Here is a 19,497-nt window from a genome sequence, read left to right on the forward strand (position 1 = left end):
CAAAAGTCTCAAGCCTTAGGCTTTAAGTCCAGCAGATGCACACTCACTCAGACCATGGGAGGCTTCTCCTGGGTTGGAGCTGATGGCCAGTCCAGAAGAAGGTGTCACGGTATGGCTATAGAGTTTGAGAGTGGTGAGGAAGACGCAGAGGATCAGCAAACCATGAAAAGGGTTGGGATGTCAGTCCAGGTCCTCACCAGGCTCTCAGTGGGAGGGCATCATTGTGGGCTGGCTGAATGTCTGTTCAGTTGTTCTATTATTTATAGCAAATTTGGGGGCTTTTGACCCCCCTTTCAGTCCTTATCAGCTGCCGTCGTATTTCTCAGTGACATCATTTACCCCCGGGTTAAAACATCTACGCCTTTCCCTCTAATCCAGCGACTTTCCCTCTTACCAGGTGAGGTCACCCTGAGTTTATCAGGGTGGGGAGAAGTGACTTTTTGTGCCTGAGGGCCACACTGGAGGGCTCCGTGAGACTGGAGGTTTCAAAATGGAGTTTTAAAATGGAGTTGCTTAGGCTCAGGCCTAAGGCCATCCTCACAGGGGGTATTAAAAGACATTATTATCTAAAGTTCCTTAGCAAGTGTAAAGGCCTGGGTTCAATTTGTGAAGATTTATTCACTTGTAATTTTAATAATTTTTTTTTTATTAACCGAATTCTATCCAAGTTCATCAATCCCCAAAGTTCATCAAGCACCAAAACAATAAAGTTCCTAGCACATGAAAAATAACCAGTGAACAGCCATTCCTCTCTTCCATACTATTGCGGAGAACATAATGTTCCAACTCACCCCAGCCTCGTGTGTTTGATAAACCCAGCCTAATTCCCTCTTAAGATTAGGAGCCATCTCATCACAAAGGCATGAAAAGTTCATTTCGGCTTTACTATAAATTACTGAGATTTCTAAACTTGCTTGAATGCCTGCCCGTGCCTTGAACTCACCCAGGCCTGGTTTTCCCTGACCAGATAACAACCCTCTCTGAAACCTTAGTGGCGCCTCATAAATTATGATGTTGGAATCTAAATTTACTCCCTAAGTGCTGAACCATTTAGACCATCAACCTACTACCTGCCTTTGTATTATGCTTGTCAAAATCCTGTTATCTGCAAGTTCTCAAGACACCCCCCTTTTGCAATTTTTTGTGCTATAAAACTGCGCTCCTAGAGAGCCAGGATACTGTCTTCTATTCCCACAGATTTCAGGAGAGGGACAGTCCCAGCCGGTCAGAATAATTTTGATTTAAATGGAGTCGGTGGTCTTTTCTTTGCGTCATAGTTTAACAGTTACCTCTGCCCAAACAAGTTAATTTTTATTCTCATATATTTTTTAAGCATGTATTTATTGAACTCTTGCCAGGCTCTGAACTAGACTCTGAGATAAAATGGTAAGTCAAAATAGCCATGGTTCCTGCCCATGTGGAACTAGCTGTTGGAGAAACAGCTAAACTGAGTTTAAAATCCTACAGCTGTAACAGTGGGCTTGTTTTGTAGCTGAGGTTTTGAGAGATTGTCACTGGAGAATTGAATCTCATCAGGGAAAGCATTCTTGAAGAGGCAACCTGTGGACTGAGAGCTGAAGGACAAGTAGACATTAACCAGGTGAGGAGGCAGGAAAGCAGTCCAGGCAGAGGCAATAAGGTGCCAAAGTCTGTGGCGAAGGTTGAAAGCAGCCCAGGAGAGCTACAGAAGAGACAGACCACCAAGAAGGACAGAATTGAAAGGAAAAGGGACAAGTAAAGTCGGGAGCAAACCATGGGGAGAGGAAGGTCTACTGGAGTGTCAGCAGGGATTTAATTCACCATGACAAGGTGATGGTCCTTTTGGATGATAAAAAAAAAATAATAATGTTTCCATGATTTTACTCTGGCCATTAATAACATTCCACCTTAATATTCTAGTGATTTTTATTTCTCTTGTACTTTTCTGTATTGTTTACATTGCTGATGATGAGGGTTGATGATTTTCCACAAAAACAAAGATTCTTTTCTAAATCAACTTCATGAAGACATTTTTTTATCTACAATAAAATGCACCAGTTTTAAGTGTACATCTCTCTGAATTTTGACAAATCACACCCATGGAACTACCACCAGATGTAGACATTTTATCATCCTGAAAAGTCCTCTCCCAGGTAACTCCCGACCCAGCCCAACCAACAACTGATCTACTTTCTGCAACACTGTATTAGATTTGCTCTAGCTTCATGTGAATGAACTAATATGCTAGGTACCCTTTGGCACCTGGCTCCTTTTGCTCACCATGTATTTGAGATTTATAATTCCTTTGCATGTATCAGTAATTTTCCTTTTTATTGCTTAAAAAATTTATTTTATGGAGATTCTGAAATTGCTTTTTCTACTCACCTATTGATAAACATTTAGGTTATTCCCTGTTTGGAATATAGCTGCTATGACTGGTATAGAAGTAGAAATCCTGGATCCTAGCGTAAGTATATTTAACTTTTTTAAACAATACTTTTTAGTTGTCAATGGAGTTTTATTTATTTATATCCGGTGCTAAGAATTGAACCCAGTGCCTCCCACATGCTAGGCAAGCGCTCTACTGAGCCACAAACCCAGCCCCTTATGTTTAACTTTATACAAAATTTCCAACCTGTTTCCAAAGTAGACATTGTCACCATGGTCTGTAAAAGTTTCATTTGCTCCGCATTTTTCCAAAACTGAATAGTTTCATTTTAGCTGTACTAGAGGATATATAGTGGTCTCAAGTTGTGGTACTTTGGTTTTGTTTTGTTTTTTGAGATAGAGTCTCACCACATTAGCAGGGCTGGTCTCTAATTCCTGGGCTCAAGTGATCCCCTTGCCTCAGTCGCTTGAGTAACTGGGACCACAGGATCAAGCCACTCATCCCAACTTTCACTGTGGTTTTAGTTTGCTTCCCTTGGTGACTAATGGCATTAAGCATCTTTTCTCTGTTCATTGTTCATCTGTATATCTGCTTTAGTAAAGTGTCCAAATCTTTTGCTCATTTTTAAAATTAGGTTGATGGTCTTCTTACTATTGAGTTATAAGATCATTGCAGATATTCTGGATACAAGTCCTTAGAGATTAATGTGATATAAATTGTCTCCTATTCTGTGGCTTGCCTTTTGAGAGGTTTTATTTTTTGTTTGTTTGGGGTTTTTTATAGCTTTATTGAAATATAATTCAGATGCCCCATTTGAGTTCTTTCCCCTCCCCCACCATTTAGTAGCTGGGATTGAATTTAGGGGCACTTTGCCACTGCGCTGCATCGCCAGTTCTTTTTATTTTTTATTTTGAGACAGACTTAGTTGCTCAGTCTGACCATCCTCCCGCCTCAGCCTCCCAAGTGTCAGGGAACACAGGCGTGTGCCGCCATACTTGGGCCCATTTCAGTTCTTAATGGTGTCATTTTAAGAGTAAAATTTTGGGGTTTGCCTGCTGTTGTTGTTGCTTCAGTCCTGGTTTTGTTTGTTTGTTTAGAAACAGATTCTCACTATGTTGCCCAGATGGGCCTGGAACTGTGAGCTTGAGGGATCCTTGCACCTCAGCATCCCCAATGCTCAGACTCTAGGCGTGGGCCCCCTCACTGGGCTAAAAGTAGAATATTTAAATTTCAGTGACTTCTAAATTACCCATTTAGAATCTGGTAGAGGTTCTCTGTGTTCTAAACAATCTCTGCCTACTCCAAGATTGGGAAGATTTTCTCCTATATTTACTTCTAAAAGTACAGTTTTAACAAACATTAAGGTCTATGATCTGTTTCAATTTAATTTTTGGGTATGCAGTAAGAGTTGAGGTTCATAAAACCATTTTTTTAAAGTTAATTTAATAAACAAATGCACAGTGAGGTGTATTTTACAAGATCAGGCCATAGACCAAATCAAAAGGGTCACTGATTTCCCAATGTCACATTGCTAAAGAGGTAATTGTTGTGTAAAAGTCAGATTTTAGGGCTTCTTGTGTAAGCGTATTCCAGGTAGTAGTATGCATACTTCCTGTTATGTCCACTCCTGATGTTCATTCCCACCACATAGCTTTCATTAATACAAAAATGAATTAAAACAAAAGCAGTTCCAGGAGTGGGTGAGACCCTTAACAGGAAGAAATAAAAGAAAATGTGGAATCTTATCCTGCCCTCAGTAGACACAAGCCCCAGACGGCATAAGTAGCTGCGTCTCAGATTTCATAAGTAAGCCAAAGGTACCTTGGCCACAAAGACTTCCCTACTGACTTGCCCCCCGTGACTCATCCTTCCCGTCCTCACCTCACTATCTCCACTTCTCCACCGTTAGGAATCCCACCATGGGAGTAAAGCATTAACTGAAATTCCCCATGAAGCTTGGGAGAGAGGGGATCTAGTTTCTTTATTAGATCTACCGACAGTTTCCTAGGAAAGGTAATGCAAGCCCCAACCGGTAGAGATTGAGGGTGGGGTGGGTCGAGGACAAGATATAGGGTTGCCATATTGCAATTGGTTTTGCTGGCCTAAAAGTTAGAACACAAACAATCACTGGTATTCTTTTTTTTTTTTCCTAACTTTATTTATTCATTTATTTTTTATGTGGTACTGAGGATAGCCCTCATGTGTGCTAAGCAAATGCTCTATCACTGAGCTATATAACCCCAGCCCCACTGGTTTTCTTGAAAAAAAAAATTGAACACAGGTTCTAACAAAAGATAAAGATTACTAATTTGTGAATTTTTACAAGAAAAAAAAATGTTTAACAATGGCCCAGTACTGAATCATTTACCTCATTGTCTTTGTTCAAACCATCCAGAGTTTCCTACTGTAGGGGCAAAGGAGAGGGGGATCTTTTGCTTCCTATTGGGAAGGATCACAGCCAACACCCAACAAAAGACAGGTTAACAAGAGAAAAAGATAACAAATGTGTCATAGTTGTACATGACATGGGAAACCTCAGGTTGAAGATCCAAAGACTCAAGGTGAACTGTCCATTTTTATGCTTAGGTTCAACAAAATGGGTACAGTCACACACAGATCTGATGAAACAAGAGTATGATCTAATATTAATGGTCTCGTGGGTGGGCAGTAAAGGCTGTCTATTCAGGTTCTTGTTGGCCTGAGTAGTATCCTTCCTTCCAGTTATGGCAGGAGCCTACCTGGCTTATATAAGTCTTATGACTTACAATCAGACAAGATCAGTCAGAGAATTTATGTAACTGTCTAGGAGGGCTGGGTTCATTGTCTCTGTTCAACTAAGAACAGAACAGGGCACTGAGATAGCAAGCATGCAGCAGGTTTATTGCAAAATCAAAAGAGACACACTTCTCTGAAGAGAAGGGGCCCTGGAGCCAGGAATCTGGGGTGGGGGGGGGGGGCGGGGGTTGGCCTCTCCTTTTTATGGTCTCTGGAATTTCCTCCTTTCCTTATCTCCTCCCCTGTCCTATTATTGACTGGGGCCCCTCTTTCCACACATCTTTTTTGTTCTTCTATTGGGTCCCCGGCTTAGGAGCACAAGTATGAAAGTGTCTGTCTGTCTGGTTTCCCAGCTTGTGTCCACTTGACCTGTACTTTTGTCAAGCAGGAAGTTAACCCCATGAGAAGACCATGCTCTCTTCCTCTGCCCTGCCCCTGACTCGCCATCTCACCCTGGCTGCCTGTGCCCTTCTACATTTCCCTCATTTGTTTTTACACCAAAATGTGGGGGAAAGCTGGAGTAGCATTTTTGGGTTTCATGGCTGACTTTTGGGGGAGGGGTCTTGATTTCTATGTCCTGTCTTGAGGAAGATGAATTCCAGTTTCTATGTCTGGCTTAAGAAAAGAAAGAAGGGTGAAAGATGGGAGGGAAAGAGAGTGTCAGAGAGAAACTTTGCTTCTGAGGACTTCACCTTTGGGGTATCATTTTCTGAGCCTCAAAACTGCATATCTGTGTGCTATGCCCACTGAGCCCAAATGACAGGCCAGAGGGTGAAGACTAAGTGAGAGCATCAGTGGGAACTTGAAGCAGTGGGGACCTGGGGACACAGAAATCATGAACCCAGGAGGAGGGAGGTGGGCCCCTGTGCTCTTCAGGCTAGAGACCCAGAGAACAAATTAGGATGATGAGCATACCCTTAAGAAAGAGTCTGCCATGGGGCAGAAAAGACACCTCCTTCTGGGTCCTCATCCTTTACTTCAATACCTGACTCCTGTATTGGGCTGAGCCCTTTTGCTCAAGTTCCAGACAGCTTAAAAGATTAAGACGTAAATCACATAGAGAGAACAAATACATACAATTTATTCAATAAAATGAGGACCAAGTGTCCTTCACTCTGTAAAGTCAAGTTACATCATCAAAGCTGTTTTGTTTAAAAGCAGAAGTCACACATGTTGACAACAGTTCTCGAAACAGCCAGTGTCTTTTTGGTCAATAGTATTGCTTCAGGAGAGACAGCATCTCACAGATCTGCCCTGTAACTCCCAGAAAAGTCAACCAGCCAGATTTAGGTTCAAACTTCTTTACAAAGCCATTTTCCTAGGAGAGAATAAAACATAACATTTTTAAAATTAGCAGAGGCTAAGTTTAAAAAAAGCAAAGAAACTTTCATTTAAATGATGCAAGCAGCTACTCCACTCTATACATTTTGCTCTGTCATTGTTCTCTACCTCTCTCAAGTAGCATCATACAATAGAAATATAGCCTTCGCCATATTTTGAATTCTTGTGGTTTTAATGTTTTTTTGCAGCCACATGTGAAAAAATAAAAAGAAATGGGGGAAAATAATTTTAAGATATATTTAATATATTCAAAATATTATTTCAAAACAGTATAAATCATTAATGAATTTTTTTTCATAGCAAATATTCAAAGTCCTTCCACCTTAATTCAGACCAACCACATTGCAATTATTCAGCAGCCACATGTGACTGCACAGCAAGTCAGCACAGAAGCACAGCTCTAGAGGGAACAAATTCAGTTTTTTCTTTCTCTTTCAATTGCCTCGCATCGAAATATGTATTTATATTTATACACTATTATATTGAGAATTATGAGGACTCATGGTAAACCTAAATTAAACCAGTGTTTTTGAGCCTACGAAAAGGCTGATGACTATTTCTATTGCAATTCATTCCCTTTTGAGACCAGACATAGTTTTTCAAAAAAATAGTATAACCCAATGAGCTGTATATTGTATTCAGTTAATTTATGAACTATGGTTATAAAACATCCTTATTGGAAATTACTTCCAGCTTATGCCCTCTCTTATTTCAACAAATGAGAAAATTGAGGCCCAGAAAAATGTAAGCTATCTAAAATAACCCAACTCTGTAGGACCTGGATTGGAATGCAAATATTCCACTTCTTTCTACTCCCTGCATTTCCAAACAAGCACCAAAAGGATTAGAAAATTGCTAAAATGGTTTTTTGAAAGGTTCATTTAGCAAATATTTGCCCTACATTTTGTAAGTTCCAGAATCTAGGGTTATAAATGCCCCCAAGGTAGTTCATAGCCTAGCATGACTAATACTAAAAAGTGAGCCAAACATCTCTTTAATAGTCAGAAGAGATTGGAGAGTCCTGCAGTGCCCTGGAATCATCTTTGTAAGATTGCTGGCAGAGCGGATAGGCATCAGACGGGATTTTCCATCTGAAGGATTGCCTAAGGAAGCCAGCTCTGCCTATGTGCTAAGGGTAGTCTCATGCTCTGAGGCACATGCTATCATGCTGTATGTTAGGGCATGAAGAAACTGCTCCTCTCTTCTTCCTCTTCCCCTTCCACCATTACACACTCATATTTTCCAACACATTCTAGGTATGTAGACATTTCATTGCTCCCTTCCTAGAATTCCCCACATTTTGAAATTAGAAAAAGCCCACATCTGGCAAGTATAATAATCCCCTCTAAAATGACTTTTTAAAAAAAATTTTTTAGTTGTAGATGGATACAACTAAATAAATAAATAAAATAAAGTAGATTACCTTTATTTTATTTATTTACTTTTATATGGTATGGTGCTGAGGATTGAACCCAGTGCTTCACACTTGTTAGTCAAGTGCTCTACCACTGATCTACGACCCCAGCCCTAAAGTGACTTCAAACTAGTATAACAATGATTGCTGTCTATTTGTAATAGGTAATATGTCACCTTTTATGTGCATTGAACTTCTAAAGTAAAAAAAAAGTGAACAGAGGAAAAATGGACAAATCCAGCCATGAAGATGAAACCATTTTTAATTTTTTTTTAGTTGTAGATGGGCACGATACCTTAATTGTATTAATTTTTATGTGGTGCTGAGGATCAAACCCAGTGCCTCATGCCTGCTAGGCAAGCGCTCTACCACTGAGCCACAACTCCAGCCCCAAGATGAAACCATTTTTTAAACTATGAAAAACCGAAAGAACAACAGATTGAGAAAATATTTACATTTACTATGAAAGAGTTCATTCCAATGAAACAGAAAGTCATCAAACATAAGTCATTAACAAATTTATGGGGGAAAGTTTGATATTACTAGCAATTAAAGAAATTCAATTTTACTACAATCTTATTGTTTCTTAGATCTATTAAATTGGCTTTGTTTTAAGCCTATGAAATAAATTATTTTTTAATAATACTGCCCAATGCTGATGTTGTTCCATTGGTACAATCCTTTTGGAAAGCAATATGTATCCAGTAGTATGAGTAATGTAATGCTCATATCTTATGAACCACTCACTCCACTGTGAGAAAGTTATCATTAGACAATGGTTCAAAATACCTGGGGGAGGGGAAAGGTAAACATACCCATGTTCACTATCAAATCATTATTTCTTTTTTGTTTAATATTTTTTTAGTTTTAGTTCGACACAATGACTTTATTTTATTTATTTTTATGTGGTGCTGAGGATCAATGAAACAGAAAGTCATCAGACATAAGTCATCAAACAGCGTCTCGCATGTGTTAGGCGAGTGCTCTACCACTGAGCCACAACCCCAGCCCCTCAAATCATTATTTCTTTTTTTTAATATTTATTTTTTAGGTTTATGTGGACACAATATCTTTATTTACATTTATGTGGTTCTGAGGATTGAACCCAGTGCCTCATGCATACTAGGTGAGTACTCTACCACTGAGCTACAACCCCAGCCCCCAAATCATTATTTCTATAAGGAAAAACTGTTGGAAACAACCCAAATGTTCAAAAATTGGGAATTGTTTAAGTAAATCATGTCACATTAAATTAGTGAAATGTTCTGTAGACATTAGAAATGTTAACCTGAAATATGTGAGACAATGTTAAAAATATTTATAATATAAAGAAACTGCTCCATGTACAGCCAGAGGAATCAGAAGTTGTGCTCCATTTGTGTAATGTATGTCAAAATGCATTCTACTGTAAAATTAATTAGTTAATTTAAAAAAAAGAAACTGCTATGTATACCCTAATTATTTTTTACATATAAATATCATATCCACATGTGAATATGTGATAGTAGTGGGGGTGATTTTTTTCCTCCTTAAAATATGCTTTTTAAAAATATTCTTTTCAAAAATATTTCCTTTAATGATGCAATTTGTATCTTAAGATCATTATATAAAAATATATGTATAAATAAGGATTCAGTATTATCCTCGTAAACAAGGAATGTCCAGGGAACATTTCTGGAAATAGTGATAGTTGGTTAAATTAAGCTACTCTGGTTTTAAGAAAACCTAAAGCATAAACTAATATATGAGACTGCTATAGTTTGAATGTCTCCTCCAAAACCCAGTTGAATTTTAATTGCCATTAAAATTGTGTGATCTTAAGATCAACCTTGAAGAGTTGATTAGGTCATGGGGGCCCCACCCTATATATTAGGGCTGTTACTGAAGAAGCATGTAGAATTATACAAGGGAGGAGTTCAGCCTCCTTTTATTTTCCCTTTATGTGTCTGTCTTTCTGTCTGTCTGTCTCTCTCTGTCTCTTTCCATGTGATACCTTCTACCATACTGCAGTGTGGCAAAGAGGCCTTCGCCAAATATAGTCTTTCTATTTGATAGTTCCCAGCCTCTCAGAAAATTTCTTTTCCCTATAATTTACCCTGACTGTAATATTCTGTTATAGCAGCAGAAAACAGACTACAATATGCATTATATCAATAATGTGAAGAAAAGCAGAAACTTCAGACTTTTTCAAATCTATTGGCAAACACTATATAATAATACCATAATATTATTCCCAATTCTCTAGAGATGATTTGCTCCTTTATTCACTTAAGAAATATTCACTGAACACTGACTACATCCCAGGTACTATTTGAAGCATGGGAAACAGTGGTAAACAAAATACCCAGGATCCCTGCCCTCCCTAAGCTTAAATTCTCATCCCAGAGACAGATAATAAGCTGATAAGAAAATAAATATGTAATGTGTACAGCTGTGAAAACTGTTATGAAGGAAACACTGTGGTGCCGGCATGGGATGGAGAGTAGCAGTGGTTCCTTAGATGAAGGGATCACTGAAGACTTCTCTGAGGAGGCAGCCTGGGAGCAGAGGGAAGAGGGGAAGAGGAAGGGAAGGGAAGAAGGGAGCCAGGCAAACATCTGGGGGAGATCATTCCAGGCAGAGGCAATAGCAAGGGCAAAGGCCTTGAAGGTAGAATGTGCTGAGCTTATCCAGGGAATCCAGGGCTACAACAGCTCAGAAGAGATTCATAGAAAATGAGATTTGGGAGGTGTTTGAAGGCTAAATGGTGTAGGCCTTTGGGTTTGGGGGTCATGACTTTGTGTTTTTGTTCCCAAGGTGAAGGGGCATCCTGGAGGGTTTTGCTTAGGCCAGGACATAATCTAATTCAGGTTTTGAAATATCACTCTGGCTGCTATGCACACAACAGATCTTAGCAGGGGAAGAATGGAAGGAGGGAGATTGCTAGGAGCTTAGTGATGGAGTCAAGTGGGAGAGGAAGGCAGCCTCAAGGCCCTGGACGGACATTCTTTGCTGATAGATTGGACATGGGGTCTGAGGGAAAGAAGTCAAGGCTGACTCCCAAAGTTAGAGAGCTCTCTAAAAGAACCTGCAGGAAGATTTTTTCCTCTGACTCTTGGGTTTTCAACTCAGGCATTTCAACATGATTGCAATTATGTTTCACCTTGTTTTTTACTAAATGATTTCAAACTCTCAAAGTTAAAATTCAAAAGAAATATAAGCATTTGACTGCAAGATCAATTTAATCAAAGGACACACCCAATATTTAAGATTATATCACTATTAAAATCTTTTTTTTAATATTTTTTAGTTGTTGATAGATCTTTATTTTTTTATTTATTTATATCGTGGTGCTGAGAATCGAACCCAGTGCCTCACACATATTAGGCAAGTGTGCTACCACTGAGCCACAGCCCCAGCCCCAAGATTATATCACTATTAGATCTTTATATGTTAGTCAATCATCTACTTGTCTCTGTATGCCCAATCTGCCCATTCACTTGACCTTAAATTGACCTGAGCATTAATTACAGCAAGAGAGACAGATGAGAAGGGAGGAAGGAAGGAAAGAAGGAAGGAAGGAAGGAAGGAAGGAAGGAAGGAAGGAAGGGAGGGAGGGAGGGAGGGAGGGAGGGAGGGAGGGAGGGAGAAAGAAGGAAAAGAGAGAGAACCTCTTGGCTTAACTCTTATGACCCAAGCTTTAATATTCTGGTTCCTTGGAAAGCACCAACTGTGTACATCTCTACTTTAAAGGGGCTTTCTTCTGGTGTTTAGTTTCAATAATTATATGTCTAAACTTCTTGGACTTTCTCATATAACCTTCATAGCTGACAGTTCACCAGGCACTTTTACAGAAATGTTTTCTAGTCCTTTACCTTCCCTTCCAAAGTAGGCACTGTCTTCATGATATACTGTATATAAAATATATTACTATGTTATAGTACATCATATTTTATTATAACATGCATTATTTAAGGAAGATGAGTCTCAGGTACTTCAGTAATCTACTCAAGTTTATACCTGTGATAAGGAAAGAAAATTGGAATTCAAATCTCCTGTTCCAATATTAGGTCACTGATTCATTCCATCCACAAATATTAGTTGGGTACCTTCTATGCAATCGGCCCTGTGCTAAGCATGAGGTATGTAGTGATGCATTAAGTAGACATGATTACTCCTGTGTGAGCTATGGGCTGAGAATTCTTTCCACTCCAGGAGTGCAGACAAGCACAGAAGAGCGCTCCACTGAAAGGAGTGAAGGGAGGAAAGTTACCTGGCTCAAGAGGAAGGGTGATCCAAAGGGGCAAGACAAAAGTTGCTGTTCAAAAACATATTTTTTTGAGATAGGAACTCGCTAGGTAATCCAGCCTAGTCCTGAATTCCTGGGCCTGCCCTGAGCTGCTAAAGCACATTCTAATGGCTTCTACAAACCAACCTTTTGGCTGTAGATGTAGTTCAGTGGTGAACTTGCCTGCATGCAAAAGATCCTAGGTTCAATCCCCAGCACCACGCAAGGGAGAAAAAAAAAAAAAATTCTTCTCTCTCTCTCTCTCTCTCTCTCTCTCTCTCTCTACTAGGGATTTAACCCAGGGTTACTGAACCACTTAGCCACATCCCCAGTCCTTTTTATTTTTATTTTTGAGATAATAAAAAAAACTAAGTTGCTTAAGGCCTTGCTAAAGTTGCTGAGGCTGACATTGAACTTGTGATCTTCTTGCTTCAGCCTCCCAAACTGCTGGTACCAGAGATCTAAATGCTAAAGACAGCTAAAAAATAACACTAACTTTTCTAACAGATCTTGCGAGAACCTATCCATTTTTGGCACTCCAAATTAGCAGTGAGGATGGAAAATAATAGTAAATGTGAAAGAGGAAGAAAAAGAGAGATGAGACATCTGGAAGGAAAGAAGAAAGGAAGGAAGGAAGGAAGGAAGGAAATTTAAAAGGAAGAAAGGAAGAAAAGAAAGTAGGTCAAGCTGATTTTAAAAAAGAAATAATAAGGAATGAGATTATGATTCCTGTTATTGATACACTGGCCTTACTATTTCCCTTTAGTGCACCTGTTTTACATGGTGGTTAATAAATAATTGTCGTTGGTCATATAACTTATGGAAACTAAATACATTTAATCAAATTCTTTCAATGGAAGCGAGCTAATACTACTACTGATAAGAGTAACTCAAGCTTTATATTGGGTTCTTATTTGCAGGATTCTTGCTTTGCATTAGTGATTTGATTCTTATATCAGTCCAGAAGATAAGCTGCAATATTCTCCTAGTTTCACAGAGGAGAAAACAAGATTTAGGGAAGTCACACAGTAAGCACTGGAGTCTGGAATGAACCCGTATGTGCTGAATCAGCTCTTACATGTGTGCTGTGCTCCCATAGCACATTTTTGATCCAAGAATTTTCATAAAGTCTCTGGACATGTTTTAAATGTGATTAGTTCATACATTTTGTGTTCTATGATCAATGGGGTTTTTTTAGTTTTTCTCAGAAGGGAAAAAAGGGAGAAGTCAGTGCTCGCTTGATAAAATTGTGAAATGCCTTTTCCCTCTTTTTATGGGCCACCTGACTTAACTAGTGGTAAGCATGTGACTGTACATTTACCATGAAATGAATCATTCAAGAGTAAATTCATTCATTTAAGCATATTTGTCAACAACACTATGAAAATAATATCAGTTTGCCATGTCTGTACGACTGACTCAAAAGAGCTCTGTCATTAACAGAATCAATGTCTCCTGAGAGCTAGGAACAAAATATCAAGATTGTTTAGAAAAGATCTCTTAACAAGTTTATCTACCACATATAACACCTAAGCTACTCAGGTGTAAAAGTGAAGAGCTGGGAGCCTGCACAGAATGTTACAAAGGGTGAGTATGTGTGCAAGCAGTTATATATATTTATATCTCCAGTTGGGGGAGCTTTCTTCTGCCACATGTTTGCTAACCCCAGTACCACCCCCAAAATAAGAGTACATTTCTAGACATTCTAAGGAACCATTTTTAACATCTTCCATTCACTATGAGTTCCAAGAACTCATAAAATTCATTGTGAAAAAGTTAAATTTTTAAGTGATATGCATTCACTGTCTGTGTGTTCCCAAGTAGCATGTCAAGCACTAGGAACACAGTCCAAGCCTATAGAGAGCTTTCAGGCTCATATGTGGGCCTCTGTGCTAGAAAATAGTTGCCATCACTTGAAAGCTATATAGTATGCTGAAATTTTGCTCAGCCTTTCAGTACAGCTTCCCACAGCCAGCCAGAAGAAAACATGGCTAAGCATCTCACATGCTTCACCCAGCCTTAAGTCAGGCTGAGTTAGAAGGAAGAATTCCAGGAAAAAGAAGATGATTAAAAAAGAAGACTGGTTGCAGTAACACCATCCTTAGGCAAGAAGGCCTTAAACAAAATGGAAATAGTATCAAGTAAAAGATTTATCAATCTGATTACATCAAACTTTTTTTTTATACTGGGGAATTGAACCCAGAAGCTCTTCACCACTGAGAAACATCCCAAGCCCTTTCTATTTTTTATTTTGGACATGGTCTTGATAAGTTGATTAAAGCCTCACTTAGTTGTTGAGGTTGGCCTTGAACTTGTGATCCTCCTGCCTCAGGCTCCTGAGTCTCTGGGATTACAGGTGTGTGCCACCATGCCTAACCTGAATCAAACTTTTAAATATTTATAATGACTAAAGACATGAATAGTTCATTTTAAAAGATACTCAACAAACTAGAAGATATCTGTCACATATAAAAATAAATAAAAAATATCCAGAATATTCAAAGAATTCCTATAGATCAGTAAGAAAAAGACAAAATGAAAATGGGCAAAGGCTATAAACAGATAAATCCCTAAAGAAGAATTAGAAATTGTTAGTAAACATATGAAAAGATGCTCAAAATGAAAAGATATTTAGCCTTATTAAAAAAAAACAAGAATTAAAACAAGATATGTTTAAATATATATCTATTTTAACCTGACAAATTGGGAAAATTATGACAGATTGCTACAATGTAATGTTAGTCTTCTGGTATGTAGGGAAATGTTGGATACTCTAACAAGCTCCTGATGGGAGTGTAACTTCCCAGAACGACTTTGGAGGGCAAGGATCCAGTAGATTAAACAATAGACATGTACCACAACCCAGAAAAGCAACATCCACCCTAGAAAACCCACACATGCAGGAGGGAAGGTACACATAAAGATTATTCAGTGAAGCATTGTTCATGGTAGACAACTCTGGAAATAACCTAAATTTTCACCAACTAGACATGGCCAACTATTCGACAGCATTTACATATAACAGAATATATGACACACTTTTAAGAATACTATTTTAGCAGAACAGAATGGCACAGGCCCATAATCCCCAGGAGGCAAGAGGTTAGCAATTTCAAGGCCATTGTCAGCAATTTAGCAAGATCTGTCTCAAAATAAAACTAAAGAGAACTGGGAATGTAGCTCAGTGGTAAAGTGCCTCTGGGTTCAATCTCCATTATAAATAAATAAATAAATCCTATTATAAATAGTCTTGGTTGAAAAAAAAATAAGTTGAAAATTAAGTATCATGTAGAATTTTAACAGACACACACACACACACACATAAATTTTTTAACAAAGAAATACTATGAGGCTGAGGGTATTGCTCAGTGGTAGGGTGTGTTATTAGCCTGTGGAAAGCTCTGGATTTGATTCTCACCACCAAACAACAGCAATCTGTTAGCCAGACATGCTGGGCCATGCCTGTGGTTCCAGCTACTTGGGAGGTCAAGGCAGAGAATTGCTTGAGGTCAGGAGTTCGAGGTCAATCTGGGCAAAATAATAAAGCCCTATCCCTAGAAAAAAGAATGCTAGGTATTTCCTATAGATATAGCATGTTTTGCATGTGAAATAATAGACAAGAGTAGTTATCACTTAGGATAGATGAGAGTTTGGATTGGGCCTTGAAGAGAGGCTCCATGGGCACATAGGTGCTTTTAAAAACTAAGAATGTAGTGTATTGGTACATAAAAGGAAGCATATACATCCAGCTGTAAAAGGCTTCTTTTCTGCAACCAGAAATTCTCTGCTCTTTCCTGCCAGAGAGGATGTATTTCCCAGTCAACCACTTGGACAAGGAGAGAGTTTCATTTCTACATATAACCTTGTCGAGGCATACTTTAAATTTTATATAATGGGAAGGGAGTTTTTAAGAAGCTCATTTATCTTCACTACCAGAAACTCATGTCTTAAACATACCATTTCAATCTCCTGTATTTGAAAGGGATCCACTAAAAAAATAAAAAATACCAAAATAAAAATTTTAAAAAGGGTTCTTACCAACATGAATTCTCTCATAGGTCCCTACACAGTCTTAGCTTTTTGAGATACTGATAATAATGTGAATTTTTATTTTAAAAATACTAAGTAATGGTTCTCTTTAACCACAATCCAGAATTTTTATATTAGAAATCTGACAAAAAAATAATTTGTAAGTAATGAACTTGCAAAAATATACACTTATCTTTTTCAACATAATAAATACCTACATATGACAACATCTAATACCAAGTGTTTCTGTACTAATTCTACATTGTTGTGACACCCCTAGCAAAAAGTAAGTTCTAGATTGCCTGTGCTGTTGATTCTGAAGATGCATTAGAAAGCTGCTTTATAGGTCCCCAGACCTCATTACTGTAATTCATACTGTCAGAAATAAAAACTGTAAGGGTTTTCCAGCTAAAAAAGTTCTAGTATTCATTGGAAATGAGGCAGAAAGATTTCAATTTTTTTTAATTAAAAATTTCTAAAACAAACTATCCAAAGAAAATTAAATTCTTAAGTAGGTGTTTTATGATGGTAGCTTCCATTAGCAAGGAAACTCTGAATTCCTATTTCATAGCACAAACAATGAAAAAAAGTTCCATCACACATACCCAGCCTCCATTTTGCCTTATCCATTCTCCTGCATTATTCATAATGAACTCAGCCACAAAGTAAGAGATCTCCTCATCGGAATCCACAGCAGGGGCAATCCGCTCTCGCAGAAGTTTCTTGACCAGAACTCCTCCAAAGGCAAATATGGTCACAATCCTTCCCCAGTTCATGATGCCATCTTCAAATTCCTTTTCCATCACTTGATTGAATATTGTTCTGGCAGTATCAGCAGACACCACATCAAAATTGTCCAAGTATGGTTTCAGATTCTTTTCAACTTCTTTTTGGACTGAGAAAGCCACGTTTTGTAACACTTTGGACGTTTTGCTGGGACTGGACCCTCGTTGCGGTACCTGCAGGACGTGCTGCAGGTAGTCCTGAGCCAGCGTGTGGATGAACCTGAACTCACAGTCATTCATCTTCCACTGGTGCAGAGCAGCCCGGAGCAGGTTCCTCTGGAGGCCGTGGAGGCCAGTCGAAGCAAATGCTTACAGAGCTTGGCAGAGGCGTGACCCATGTTATCTGGAGGCTGGTGGAATTTCTGTTTGCATCATGGTATAGTATCCTTCCTCCTAGTCACTTTCGAGTGTAGGCTGCATGTGAAAGAGAAAGTTCAAATGTGAAAGAGGAAAACATTTCAGAGAGGCCACTTCCTCATCCTGTGAATTCAGTTTTAAAAGTCTCAAGGGTGAGGATGTGGAGATATTAGGATCCTCATACATTGCTCTCAGGAGTGGAGATTGAGTACATATCCTGTGAAAAGGTTTGGCAGTTCCTCAAAAAGTTAATTTTAGGATTACCAAAACAGCCAGAAATTCCATTCATAGGTATTGAAGGAGTGGAAGATGTGTCATCTCAAAATATGCCAAATTGGCCTGTTATTTCAGGCTGAAATCCCTTGAGGAACTAAAACTTCAGAAAAGGCCATTTGGCTTCTTTCGCTATATGCAACAAGCCATAAAGATTTTTTCAGACAGGATGTCCTTTCCATACCAAGGCCAGAAAATAGGTTTGACCACCAGAGGCTGGTAATTGAGGTTGCAGTGAACCTGAATAAACACATTCTTTGAAATATTTTCCACTATATCCCCACCCCCACCCCTAAATACCTCTTAGTAACATCCCTACAACTTAATGTCCTAGTCTACATACTCATTTGTCCTGTCATTCCTTCACAAATTTATTTTTCTTCATGTAAAAGAATAAATACAAGGCACTTGGACCATTTCTTCAGACTTGGTTCTCTTATGAAGATCCCCAAGTGTATGTAACCTTAATTAAAACTTTTATTCTATTCTCTTGTGGATCAGCTCTTGTAGTAACTGGATTCCTAGACCAGTCAAAGAGAGCACACAGAAATTAAGGAGAAAGTAGAGGAATCTCTCTGTCTCCCCCTATAGTATATACCCAAAAGAATTGAGAACAGGTATTCAAAGACATACATCAATGATCATGCAGTGTGACTCATAATAACAAAAGTTGGAAATATAACAAATGTTCATCAACAGATAAATGTATAAATAAGTTATGGAACATTATTCAGTCATAAAAAGCAAAGTACTGGTACATAACAGCAATATGGGTGAACCTCAAAAACATTATGCTAAGTGAAAGAAGATAAGCAGAAAGTCACCTATTATATGATTCTATGTGTATGAAATAGGAAAAATAGGTAAATCCATATATAATGGATTTATCAGGTAAATCTGACAGTGTTGCTATCAGAGAACAAACGGATGATAGCCAGGGATTGATGGGGTGTGAGAACAACTGCTTATGGGTGTAGAGTTTCATTTTGTGTGACTCCAAATACCACTGAATTTAAAATGGTCGTTTTATGTTAGTGAATTTCACCTCCAAAAAAGTCTAAAATATAGCTCAGGAGGTAAACCAGATTAATTAGAATTTGGAATGGACATGAAGAACAGCCTGGCTGCCAGGGCACAGGGCCTCTGAATGTCTCCAGGGCAGTGCTGCCCTTGAGACTTTGGTATGCCATGGGGAGGGAAGAAGAAGATGGTTTTTTGGTTTTCACCCCTCATTTATCTTAGAATTTCTGATAAATAGAAAACAAAGTCTGGCTTCAAGCCCTACTTAATTCATATTTTTAAGTCAGGTAAGTTATCCAATGTATGGGTCAGAGATTGTGGGAGTGGAAAGAATACTGGCTTTAGAGTCTGAGAAACTGAACTTGGTCCTGGCTAAATCCCTCTCCCTGTCCAAACCATGTGTCCTGCTCCGGGGATTAATTTATAAAAGGAATCAATCCATACTGATCACAGAGGGTTGAGGTAAAATAAAAGAGATGATCAATGTAATACACCTATCACCATGACTGGTAAAGTATAGACACTTAATCAATGCTAGCTCCCCATTGTTTTTGTATGGACTAGCAAGAAATTTGGCTTCCCAGTCATCTTTTTTTCCAAGTAAGTGCATAACTTCATAAGTGCACAGTTTGAAGTGAAAAGCAAATCTGTCATTTTATTTAGCTTTGGCAGCAGTTCTGAGAAAAGCTTGGCAGAGATGGTGAAATTTGTGGCTAAAAGGAGCATTGGGGACTTTAGGGTGGATTTCAAGCCTCCTCACCCAAGAGCATAGCAATTAAGGCAGCAACCAAATACTTGGGGGAGGTGGGGAACCATTCCTGAATGACAGCTGCAAGCCAAATAGTCAATGGTTAGAGAAAATTCATGG

The 19,497-nt window shown here is 38.6% G+C and overlaps 1 protein-coding gene across 1 annotated transcript; it reads right to left on the reverse strand.

Annotated features, from left to right (window-relative positions):
* Positions 1–6,202: 6,202 nt before the first annotated feature.
* Positions 6,203–17,333, reverse strand: Bcl2a1 (BCL2 related protein A1). Its single transcript, XM_076848731.2, has 2 exons — positions 16,800–17,333; positions 6,203–6,461 (listed from the first exon to the last, which is right to left on the reverse strand). Exons 1-2 carry the CDS (start codon positions 17,217–17,219, stop codon positions 6,354–6,356), a joined length of 528 nt encoding a protein of 175 aa, XP_076704846.1. The 5' UTR covers positions 17,220–17,333; the 3' UTR covers positions 6,203–6,353.
* Positions 17,334–19,497: the final 2,164 nt, after the last annotated feature.

This window comes from Callospermophilus lateralis, chromosome 3, assembly GCF_048772815.1.
Source record: "Callospermophilus lateralis isolate mCalLat2 chromosome 3, mCalLat2.hap1, whole genome shotgun sequence".
Classification (NCBI taxonomy): Eukaryota; Metazoa; Chordata; class Mammalia; order Rodentia; family Sciuridae; genus Callospermophilus; species Callospermophilus lateralis.

Excerpts from the sequence above, each read along its gene's own strand:
- Bcl2a1 (XM_076848731.2), bottom strand. The coding sequence starts at position 17,219 with ATGAATGACTGTGAGTTCAGGTTCATCCACACGCTGGCTCAGGACTAC. Across the intron at positions 6,462-16,799 it reads TAAGGCAAAATGGAGGCTGG|GAAAATGGCTTTGTAAAGAA; the intron begins GTATGTGTGATG and ends ATTCTCTCCTAG.